This window comes from Nomascus leucogenys, chromosome 22a (genome assembly GCF_006542625.1).
Source record: "Nomascus leucogenys isolate Asia chromosome 22a, Asia_NLE_v1, whole genome shotgun sequence".
NCBI lineage: Eukaryota > Metazoa > Chordata > Mammalia > Primates > Hylobatidae > Nomascus > Nomascus leucogenys.
The window spans coordinates 76716553-76729664 of record NC_044402.1 but is presented as its reverse complement, the minus strand read 5'-3'; the positions used below and the strand labels follow the sequence as shown (position 1 = coordinate 76729664).

At 36.7% G+C, this 13112-nt stretch overlaps 1 protein-coding gene across 3 annotated transcripts in view; it reads right to left on the bottom strand.

Annotated features, from left to right (window-relative positions):
- The window catches only part of MTX2 (metaxin 2), an 87126-nt gene that overhangs the window by 8884 nt on the left and 65130 nt on the right, over positions 1 to 13112 (bottom strand). The window contains exons 10-11 of one of the 3 annotated variants that reach the window (XM_030802599.1): positions 9207 to 9291; positions 2168 to 2242 (exon numbers count right to left, since the gene is read on the bottom strand). In XM_030802599.1, the coding sequence (XP_030658459.1) occupies positions 2168 to 2242; positions 9207 to 9291 (160 nt within the window). Of the gene's footprint in view, positions 1 to 2095; positions 2243 to 8485; positions 8812 to 9206; positions 9292 to 13112 lie in introns of those variants that run through there. The other 2 variants (XM_003253757.3, XM_030802600.1) reach the window with 2 other exon arrangements.

Below are 13112 nucleotides of genomic sequence, written 5' to 3'. Positions count from 1 at the left end.
ATTCCATTTAAATGAAGATCAAAAACAGAAAAAAGTTAAATCATGAGAATGATTAACACAAAATCAGGATAATGGCAACCTCTAGAGGTGGGGTAAAGAGCTGGGATTACATGAAATTGCTGTCACATAGAGATCTTCGAAGATACTAGTAATGTTCTATTTTTTCACCTAGGTGTGAATATGATCTATGTAATAACAAAATATTAAGAAAAAGAAACATGTTTGTGTAACATATTTTTAAAAGCAGACTTACATGAACGTATATGCAACACATATTCTTAAGTAAATAAAGCTTATTCTAACAATGGGGGTATAGACAGCCCTAAGTTGGTAACTGTTTAAATGAGGTAGTGTTTGATAGGTACATGAGACTCCTTTTTATGACTCACTCTACTTTTATATATGTTCGAAATTTTTCATAATAAATCTGTTTTGAAAATTCAATACTTTTAATTCTAAATGAGTATTTCTTATCAAGAATAAAAAGGAACCTAGATTTCTAGCTTCTGCTTACAATGTAGAAAGATTTAAAAAGCACTGCTCCCACCCTCACAATAACAACAAACACCAGACAATAGGCAAATTCACCACTGTTCTTCAACTTGTCATACAGCTGAGGCTGTAGGACCAACGAATCCAAAATCTAAGGACAGAAGAGTCACAAGCACTTGCTTACCTGAAACAGATACTACTGGACAATGGTAAGAAAAGTAAGCTAAATTTTTTAACTAATTGCTAAAGGTTTATTATAAGCGAACAAGAGTCTCTAAAAACCCTGGGGGTCATAGACACAAGGGGAATTCATACTCATTCATAGGTTCTTCTCCAAGAATCTCACAGAAAGTTTTTTAAAAAAATTGCAGACACGGTAGGAATCCTAAGAAAGTGACCCTTGTTGTTTGGAGAGAACAGTTGCAGCTGTAGGAAAGGCTTAAAGCCCCCAGTTGGATCCTTCTCCCCTATCTCTATCCCTATTTTGTCACATGTTGATGGAACAAAAGGTGCCAAGGAAAATAAATTGCATAGCCATATGAAAAAAATAAAAGAGGAGACTCCTACCTCACATCATACATTAAAATTAACTCAAAATGAATCATAGACTTAAATGTAAGAGCTAAAACAATAAAACTTCTAAAAGAAAAAATAGAAGAAAAACTTTGCAACTTTGGATTAGGCAAAGATTTCTTACATATGACAACAAACACACAATCCATAAAAGAAAAAGTTAATAAATTGGATTTTATTAAAATTTAAAACTTCTGCTCTTCCAAAGACACCAGTGAAAAATGAAAAGACAAGCCACAGACTGGGGTACAGTGTGTATTATTTGAACATAAGCTGTGATTAAAGATGTATATTGTAAGCCTTGGCTATTATTTAAAAATTGAGTTATAAATAATAAGCCAATAGTGGAGACAAAATGGCCTCATTAAAAGTCAATCAAAAGAATAAACGGTTACAAGAAACAAAGAACAAGCAGAACAAATAGGAAACACTTGGCAAGATGATGTTTTAATCCACCTATGTCAATAATTACATTAAATGAAAATGTCCTAAATGCAGCAATTAATACAGCAGTCCCCAACCTTTTTGGCACCAGGGACCAATTTTGTGGAAGACAATTTTTCCACTGAACAAGTTGGGGTAGGGGTATGGTTTTGGGATGAAATTGTTCCACCCCAGGTCATCATCAGGCATTAGTCAGATTCTTATAAGGATCGGGCAACCTAGATCCCTCCATGCACAGTTCACAATAGGGTTCGTGCTTCTGTGAGAATCTTTTTAACGACAGGGTCTCACTCTGTCGTCCAGGCTAGAGTACAGTGGTGCTATCTTGGCTTACTGCAGCCTGGACCTCCTGGGCTCAAGCGATCCTCCCACCTCAGCCTCCCTAGTAGCTGGGATTACAGGCACGTGCCACCACACCAAGCTAATTTTTGTAGAGACGGGATTTCACCATGTTGCCCAGGCTGGTCTTGAACTCCTGGGCTCAAGTAATCCGCCTGTCTTGGCCTCCCAAAGTGTTGGGATTTCAGGCATAAGCCACCGCACAGGCCAGGGTTCATAGGTGTGGCCAGCGTTCCCGCTCCTATGAGAATCTAATGCCCGCTGCTCATCTGACAGGAGGTGGGTCTTACGTGGGAATGCTCACTTGCTGGGTGCTCACCTGCTGTGCAGTCTGGTTCCTAACAGGCCACGGACTGGGACTGGTACTGGTCCATCGCCTGGGAGTTGGGAACCCCTGAATTAAAAGAGAGATTGTCAGATAATCCAAGACTCAATTCTGAACTGTTTATACAAACACAGTGTAGGCTGCCACCATGGCTAATGTCTGTAATCCCAACACTTTGGGAAGCCAAGGCAGGAGGATTGCTTGAGGCCAGGAGTTCAAGACCAGCTGGGCAACATAGCGGGACTCCTGACTCCATCCAAATAAAAAAACAAAGAAAGAAATATATTTTAAATAAAAGGTTACAAGTAGGTTAAAAGTAAAATGATAAAATATATAAACCTTGTGGCCGAGAGCAGTGGCTCATGCCTGTAATCCCACCTCTTTGGGAGGCTGAGGCAGGAGGATCACTTGAGGTCAGGAGTTCGAGACCAGCCTGGCCAACATGGTGAAACCCCATCTCTACTAAAAATAGAAAATTAGCCAGGCACAGTGGTGCGTCCCTGTTGTCCCAGCTACTTGGGAGGCTGAGGCATGAGAAGGGGTTGAACCCAGGAGGCAGAGGTTGCAGTGAGCCTAGACTGCACCACTGCACTCCAGACTGAGTGACAGAGCAAGACTTTGTCTCAAAAATAAAAAACAAATAAAAAATACATAAACTTTGTAAACATTAATCTAAAGAAACCCTGAGTAGTAACTGAAATAATTAATATCAGACGAATAACTGCAGAACAAGAAATATCAGGGATAAAGACAGCACATGTTGCTAAGGGGATCGATTCTTCAAGAAAAAATAATAATCCTAAATGTATGTGCATCTAACATGAGATCTTCAAAATGCATGAAACACGTTGATAGAAATGGTAGGAGAAAAAGAAGCCACAATTCAACATCCTTCTCTCAGCAACGTAGAATACTCCTCTCTCAGCAATGAAAAACAAGGAGGCAGAAAATCAATAAGATATAGAACAATTAAACCAGCCAACCAAGAAAAGAATCAACCAATCTGATCAACTTAATATTCATAGAATATTCCTCCCAACAACAGCAGAATAAAACATTCTTCTTTTTGTTTGTTTGTCTGAGACGAGGTCTCACTCCCTCACCCAGGCTGGAGTACAGTGGCACGATCTCAGCTTACAGCAACCTCCACCTCCTGGGTTCAAGTGATTCTCCTCCCTCAGCCTCCCAAGTAGCTGGGATTATAGGCGTGCACCACCATGCCAGGCTAATTTTTGTATTTTTAGTAGAGACATGGTTTCACCATGTTGGCCAGGCTGGTCTCTAACTCCTGACCTCAAGTGATCCGCCAACCTCGGTTTCCCAAAATGCTGGGATTACAGGTGTGAGCCACAGTGCCCAGCCCCTAAAACATTTTTTACAATTGCACATGGAACATTCACCAAGATAACCACATTCTGAACCACAATGCAAACTTGAACATATTTAAAAGACTTCAAATTACATAAATAACCCATAGATCAAAGAGGAAATTGGAAAATATTTTGTATTGAATGAAAATAAAAGCACAACATATCAAAGTTCCTTCCAAGCAGTGTTTAGAAGGAAAGTTACAGTATTAAATGCCCATATTAGAAAAGAGTCTCAAGTCAGTCTAAGCTTCCACATTAAGAAACTATTAAACCCAAAGCAAATATAAGGAAGGAAATGACAATGATAGAACAGAGAAGAGACTGAGAACAAAACTACAGAGAGAAAAAAGAAAGTCAATGAAACTGGAAACTAGGGGGAAAGTTTTAATTGATAAGCCTCTAACCAGACTGACATAATTTACAAATATGGAAAGGAAAAGATGGGATATTGCTATAGATGCCACAGATATTAAAAGGATAATAAAAGAATACAAACAACTCTTTGCCCATAAATCCAATAACTTGGAGAAAATGGACAAATTCTTTGAAAGGCACAAGCCAAAGCTCACCCAAGAAGAAACAGATGAACTGAATAGTCCTAAGTGTATTAAAGAAATCAAAATTTTCGTTTAAAATCTTCCACAAAGAAACCTCCAGGCCCAGGTGGTAAAATTGGTAAATTCTACAGAACATTTACAGAGAAAATAATAATACCAAATCTAAACTCTTTCCAAATGTAGAATAGGAAAGAACGCTTTCCAACTCTTTTAATGAGGACAATATTAACCTGATACTAAAACCAGGCAAAGGCATTACAGGAAAACTAGAGACCAACATTTCTCATGACTATGGACATAAAGATCCTAAACAAAACACCAGGAAATAAAATCCAACAATATAAAAAGAGATAATATATCACAATTAAATGTGATTTATCCCAGGATACTAGAGCTGATCTAATATTTGAAAATCAATTAATATAATTAGCCACTTCAACAGAATAAAATTTTTAAAAACCTATGATCAACTCGATGGATGCAGAAAAAGCCTTTGATAAAATATACCATCTATTCATGACCTTAAAAAAAAAAAAACAAAAAAACACTTGGCAAACCAGGATTAGAAGGAAACTGCCCCAACTCAGTAAAGGGCATCAACAAAAACTTACTCTCACACTTAATGGTGAAAGACTGAATACTTTCCCGTTAAGATACCACAAACAAGGTAAGAATATCCATTTTTTCATTCCCATTCAACAATGCACTGTGCTAGTTAGTGCAGTAAGGCAAAACAAAAGCAAAACAGTAAAAGTCATACAGATTGGAAAAGCTGAAATAAAACTATATTCACAGAAAACAGGATTGTCCAAGTAGAAAATCTCAGAGAAACTATTACAGTCTTATCACAAATTCAATCGCCATAATTCAGCAAAAATGAAAAAAAAGATAGAAATCTTATTTCAATTCTTAGAAATTTAAAAACAAATTAGGAAAACATTTATATCAGTCTAGATATAACCAAACCTTTAAATATTTCCTTTTAAGGCTCAATAAAATTTATAAATGATTTAATATATGTAAACATAAATAGATTAGACATACTACAAAATAGTTGACCAAGAAGCCACTGGTTTTAATACTTAAAAACAAAAATGTCAGTATGTTCAAAAAAATTATCGTATCTTAAATTTTACTGTGGAATGTAACATCTTAAAATACCTCAATATAACACCTATATGATTAAATGACAACCATATACAACAGTAAAATACCATTCCTTATTTGTTCATCAAAAAAGCATCAAGACCTATTACTAATCTTTCAGATGGACATATTTTATAATTGCTAATTTTTCTGGATTTAGGGGAGGGGTCCCTAACCCCTGGGCCATGGACCCATACTGTTAGGAACCAGGCTGCACAGCAAGAGGTGAGCAGCTGGCAAGCAAGCATATAGCCTGAGCCTTGGCTCCTGTCAGATCAGCAGTGGCATTAGATTCTCACAGGAGCACAAACCCTATTGTGAACTGTACATATGAGGGATCTAGGTTGTGTACTCTTAATGAGAATCTAATGCCTGACGATCTGAAGTAGAATAGTTTCATCCTGAAACCATTCCCCGTTCCCCACCATCCCATGGAAAAGTTGTCTTCTACAAAACCGGTCTCTGGTGCCAAAAAGGTTGGGGACCACTGATTTTGAGTACCTAATGACCTAATACTACAGCTACTCATCCAATATTCAAATCAATTAAAAAGTAGTAAGTTGGATTTCTAAAAAGTGTCATAGAAGATAAAATTATTTTAAACACAATAATGTAGATCATTTGAGTCATCAAATATGATACTGTAGACACTGTTGATTTAAAGTTTCTCATACGTAAAACCATCATTCTGAAAAACTACTTACAATTTAAATTTTTATTTAAATAAGGATGCATGTGCTTATTTTAAAATTCACAATGTATGTAAGTATTTTGGCAGCAAAACATTTGTCAACAAACTGGTTTCACAGTGACAATTTTTAACTACTATGACTTGGCTTTCCAAACTCAAATTTAAAAGATAAAGGGAAAAAAAAAAACTGAATCACGAAATGAGATGTCAGTTTCCATTTTCTATTGTATTGTTCTGAGGGTGATTCACCTCAACACTAGAAAGAAGCCCTCTGAGAGTGAGCCATATACGTCTTAAATAAGAGTAAGCATCTCAACTTGGAATAAAACAACTAGTTTCCCAGTGTTCCTCATATTAATAATACAGTCAGTTATAATCATTAAGATTAGAATATCACAACCAGGCCAGGCGTGGTGGCTCATGCTTCTAGTCCTAGCACTTTGAGAGGTGGAGGTGGGCAGATCGCTTGAGCTCAGGAGTTCGAGACCACCCTGAGCAACATGGTGAGACCTCATCTCTACAAAAAATACCCAAATTAGTCAGGCATGGTGGCATGCACCTGTAGTCCCAGCTACCTGGGATGCTAAGATGAAAGGATCCATTCAGCCCAAAAGGTCAAGGCTGCAGTGAGCTGAGATTGCACCACTGCACTTCAGCCTGGGCAACAGAGTGAGATCCTGTCTCAAAAATAAAATAAAATACCACAACTGATGTTGACATTGCATTTTTATATCTTTATATAGAAAAATCTCAAAAGAAAAAATCAGAATTGTGTATACTGAGGTACAAATGGTACCTGTACAATTAAATAAATGTGATGGTAGCATTAAAAGAAAAAAATGCATCATTATATACCAGTACACAAAAATGTATACCAAACCTGTCATAAAAATTGTACAAAAACAAGGTAGCTGGGGATTTTAATAATACACATTACAATATTAGCTCAGGAAAGCTACTAAGAGCACTATAGGCCAAAGACAGTACTCAAAGTTTACATGGGATTTAGACGAAGGCAAACCTAATATATCCTTTACATGGTATAAATCTCTATCTTAAAAAAAAAACAAGCGTGGTGATGAGAAGCCAAACTCGGCCAGGCACCATGGTTCATGCTTGTAATCCCAACACAGGCAGGAGCCTTGGGAGGCCAAGGTGAGTGGAGCACTTGAGCCCAGGAGTCCCACAACAGCCTGGGCAACATGGTGCAATCCCGTTTCTACAAAAAAATACAAAAATTAGGCATGGTGGCACACATGGACTTCCAGCTACACGGAGGCTGAGGCAGGAAGATCAACTGAGCCTGGAGGAAGCTCAAGGCTGCAATTAGTCATGAGCATGCCACTGCACACCAGCTTGGGTGACAGAGTGTGACCTTGTCTCAAAAACAAAAAAAAAAACCTTAAAAAAAAAAAAAAGCCAAACTGATGCCATGACTCACAGGTGTGAATTCCAACTCTACCATTTACCAACTTTATGACCTTGGACAAGGTATTTTTTGTGTCTCCATTTCCTCATCTGTAAACTGGGAATAATAACCTTCATGGTGTTTTGTCTTTGTTGTCAAGTTTTTATTTTATTTTATAATCATAAACGTAACCATTCAATCTAGCTAGATGTAGAAGGGAAAAAGGAAAATATGGAACCCAAAGTACTACAGTGACAGCACAATGATTATGGGATATTGCAAACAAGTAGAGTGGAAGGTTGCTCTCCTGAGCTACAGAAGGAATAGCCTGGTAGTTAAGATAACACAAAATTCAAATTTATTAGAGTTGTCCACAGTTGGCAATGGTGATCTTCTTGCTGATCTTGCCATTCTTGGACCCAAAGTACTCCATGGCTTCCATGACAGTCATAACCTCTCTCTCACCTTTTCCCAAGACCTGTACATGCCTACTATCTAAGCCTTCAGTCTTGGCACTACAGATAAAAAATTGGAAACCATTTGTGTTGGGTCCAGCATTTGTCATGGGCAAGATGCTAGGACCTGTATGCTTCAGGATGAAGTTCTCATCATCAGATTTCTCCCCATAGATGGTCATGCCACCAGTGCCATTATGGCATGAAGTCACCACCCTGGCATATAAACCCTGGAATAATTCTGTGAAAGCAAAAACTCTTAAACCAAACCCTTTCTCTCCAGTGCTCAGGACACAAAATTTTCTGCTGTCTTTGGAACTTTGCCTGCAAACAGCCCAAAGGAGACGCAGAGGTCCTACTTGACAGCTATGTGGGAGAACATGGAGCTGACGATGGCTGATGGCAGGCACCTCCAGATGGTAGCAGTGTCTGCAAAGCCATACTATTTTTATAAGGATTAAATGAGTTAAAATTCCCTGGTACATAAAAAGAAAATGTAAAAGTACTATTATTCTAGACATTTTTAAGAAATCATTTTTTACATCTGTCTCTTTAGAGCATCCCTGGTTTTATACGATATAAACTATGAGAAAATTTGGAAAGGACACAACATATAATCCTTAGGATTTACATAAAAATTCCTGTTAATACTTTTGTGAAAACTATCTTCCCTTCCCCACAAAGGAATAAAAGAGCATTATTAAAATGTTCTTGTCCCAAAAAAATAAGGTTCCTCAACCATTTCCTTTATCAAATGTAAATCATAGCTGCTCTGATGAAATGTTTTTTAATTAAGTCTCTATATAAAGAATGTTCTTAAATGTCAAATCTGCACCAAGATTTAATTACCTTAAAACCATCCATATTTTCTAAGTGCACACTTGTTAAGAACCTTTATTCCCATTATCTGCTTCACCACGTATCTAGCAAGGGAATCTTGGGAGTATGTAACACAAATTGCTTGCCTTAGAAAAGACACTGTTTATTCCACATGTAAAATTCAGTGAATGACTTTCAGAAAAATCAAAAGAAAGTAAATGTAACATCCATACAGTTGTTTAAGCTTTATTTTTGAATGCATGCACATTTCTAGGAAACAAAAATTTCAAGATACAGAATATAACATATCAGATGAAATAATTCAGAATTATTTTAATGTATACGCAAATAATATAAAGCACATATACAAGATACATTATATAATTTGTTTTGAGGTTTCAAAAAGCAGTAATTTGGTTTTAAACTGACATCAATATCTAATATAACATTCAAGTAAAACATATTTCAAAAGTTAAGACTTCTGAGACTAACACATAACTCTACGACAGCCTGCCTTTACCACGATCTTCAAAGTAGTGCTGTTCAATTCTCCTACAGAAAGCAAGGAGGTTGCTATAGTTTTTCACCTTCTCAGAAAGTTCATCATTTGTCAATTGTGTGGTAAGAATGGTGTACAGATGGCCAAATACCAGTGCATCAAGTTCAGTAGGCCTAAAAGTAGAAATGAGAATGTGAGTAAGTAGCATTTAACTTTTACAATAGAAAACACAGTTGGCCCTCTTCACCCATAGGTCCCATACTTGCAGGTTCAACCAACCTCAGATCCAAAATATTTTAAAAGATTAGAAATAACAATATAGGCCAAGCATGGTGGCTCATGCCTGTAATCCCAGCACTTTGGGAGGCTGAGGTGGGCGGACTGTTTGAACTCAGGAATTCACAACCAGCCTGAACAATGTGGCAAAACCTCATCTCTACAAAAAACACAAAAATTAGCCAGGCATCGTGGTGTTTGGCTATAGTTCTAGCTACTCAGGAGGCTGAGGTGGTAGGATGGCTTAAGCCCAGGAGGCAGAGGTTGCAGTGAGCTGAGATCACACTACTGCATATCATTTAGATTGTGTGTATTGGGTACTATAAGTAATCTAGAGATGATTTAAAATATACGGATGTACACAGATTACATGCAAACACTGCACCATTTTTTCTTTCTTCCTCAATACATTAAATTTACGTAAGCAATTATGCCATTTTATATGAGACTTGAACTCTGCAGATTTTAGTAATCTGTGGGGGTCCCAGAACAAATGTCCTGTGGATACCTGAAAGACCCCGTGGATATGTTTTTTAAAATCATTTTATTCATCAATTTAAAAGAAAAAGCCACATAAGAAACAAATCCTATCACAACTTGATATAACTTTACTTGGAGTTTCTGCTATATGAAAAAAAAATATGATTTGCTAGTTGTGTGACTTGCTTTCTTTAGTAACAACATTTAAATGTGTTAAAATAATATAGATGTGTGTTAAAATAATATAGATCATATTCATTTAATTCATTACTTTTGTCACTAAATACAGCAGATCTCCAATGTGCCAGAAACCATACCAAATGCTAGATATAAAAACAAGAAAAATACTCTAAGACATGTACATGAAACATAAATTATAAAGTTGTTTGAATAAATACAATTTATTAAGTATTTTAATAGATGCATAAACAAAATGCTGTCAAAGCACAAAGGATTTCGCTTTGTGTATCAAAAAAATGATACCCAATCACAAATCAACAACAACACAAGGAGACAAAATCATAAGGATGGCTTCAACATAAAAATTTCTAGGGTTTTTTTCTCTTTAATTATATATTACTAACAACAAAATGAAATCTACCCCACTACTAATGATCTATAAATGGGGCATCACCAATTTACATTATATTAAAATAATTACTAATGCAATATTACTAAAACAAGAAAATGTTTTAGTACTCAGAGCTAATTATTACTCTGAGTCCCATAGTGATAAAGTTTTTGAGAAAATATATGCTAGCCTACATAAACGTGAAAATATGTTGCAGTAATCTGGTTTGGCAGAATAAATTTGGGGGTTGGTAAAAATCTAAATTTGAACTCCAATACTATCACTTACTAGCTATGTGGCCTTGAACTCTATTGATAAGTAATCTCCTAGAGATGCACGGCTTTAAATACCATCTTGATGCCACTGACTCCTAAATACTTATCTCTGGTCCTAATGTCTCCCCTCAGCTCTGGATTCATACATTCAAATGCCTACATAATGTCTCCACTTCAATGTGGAGTATCTGTGGAGCACGATGTGGAGCATCTTGACTAAGATGTGTGGGATATTTTATTTTCTCAATAGCAGTAATTTACAGTATCCCAAACCTGCTTGTCCTCCAAACTTCCCAAAATAAAAGGCACTACTATCCAACCAGCTGTTCAGGCCAAAAATCTAGGGGCTACTCTTGAGTCCTTTCCTTCACCCCCCTATATCCATTAGCAAGTCTGGTGAGACACTACCTCCAAAATATGCCCTGAATGCCACCACTTACTTATTCTTCATTATGATCTCACAGTGTAACCTACCATCATCTGTCACCTAGACCACTGAGATAGCCTCCTAAAGTGTCTTACTGCTTCTACTCATTCTCCATACCATAGTCAGAATGACTAATGTCAGTAGATCATACCAACTCCAAGCACAAAATATTCGAATGGATTTCTGTTCTACTTATACTAAAATGCCAAACTCCTTACACTAAGCACACAGAGCTTTGATAATCTGGCCTCTGCCTACCTCTTTAGCCTCATATCCTACCATTCATAACACACAACCCAAACTGGTCTTGTTTCTTGCATTTGAACGTAACAAACTCAAGCCAATTAGGGAGCCTTGACTACAACTATTCCTGCTGCCTAAAATACTCTTCCTTTGACTTCACATTGGCTCCTTATTTTTTAGAATAAGGTTTAAATGGTACATCTTAAAGTCTCCTCAGACCACCCAAACTAAAGTGGACATGTAGTCACTCCTTATCATGTGGTCCTTTTTTAATTCTACATTTGATAATTAATACCATATAATCTTTTTTTTTTTTTTTTTGCTTATTGTGCATCTCCTCTACCAGAAAGTCCTATAGAGAAAGGACCTCACCTACTTGGTTCCTGCTGTATCCCCAATACCTAGAACAATTCCTTGCACAAAGCAGGTTCTCAATAAATTTGTGTTGAATGAACCAATAAAAAGGTGACGCACTTCTCATACCATATTATAACTGTGTTCACTTAACTGTTTCCCTCACTACACTCCAAGCTCTTTAAAGGCGATGCTGCATATATCTTTATATTCCCAGTTCTTAGCACGGTATCTAAGGAACTGAAATAGCACTTGCTGAATAAATACATGAATTAAAAAAGAAAGCATCCTAAGATGTGTGGAATATTTAATTTTCTCAATAGCAGTAACTTACATTCTTTGAAAGCCTTCCACTCTTTTGACATTCATGAAGTGTTAATCAAAGTCAAATGTGCAATCTATGGCCATGTTTAAATGGGTAGCCAACAGTATAGTTTTTTAAAAACAAAATCTCAAGGGTCCTTAGACTCAACAGCACCATAATCTTATCATCACAGGAATGAATCAATAATGAATAGATCCCTGCAAAAAACCAAGCATGTAGAGTGGATAAATGTGGATCTGAGCTGAGGCACTTGGTGAGAATAATACAAACATCAACTCTTCCACATCCCTAAACATATTTCTTCAAGAGGTACATCTTATCTTACCAATTTGGAACTTATTTTCCTAATCCTTGTTTAGTGCCAGCTTGTACTAGAGCCTAAAGAAGGTGCATATATTCCCTGATGCAACTTCCAGTAGTATAGATGGGCACCCTTTATCAATAAATGAAGGCTCTGAAAGAGTTCAACTATCAATGTATGCTCAAATGAGAGTGCTCCAGAAGTACCCCTGAAGTGGTTTGCTGCAAATATATATATATCCACGTAACTCCAGAGGTATTGAATTATATATGGGCATGAGCATATAAAAACTCATCTGATTTTACATAAAGACAGCAACTTTGCGGCAAGTTACTTTAGAACATCAACAGAAGTAGAACTCAGCAGATTAAACCAAAGCACATACAGTTGTGTGTTGCTTAACAGGAATACATTCTGAGAAATGCACTGTTTGGCAATTTTCTCGCTGTGTGAACATCGTAGAGTCTACTCACACAAACCTAGATGGTGCTATACACCTAGAGTATATGGTACACCCTATTGCTCCCAGGCTACAAACCTGTACAGCACATTGCCATACTGAATACTGTAGGCAACTGTAACACAGTGATAATGTATATTTATGGTACACAAATACTTGTATATTTAAATATATCTAAACATAAAAAAGGTATAGTAAAAATATATTACAATCTTAAGGGACCATCATATATTTGGTCCATCACAGACTGAAAGGTTGCCATACAGGGCATGACTGTATATA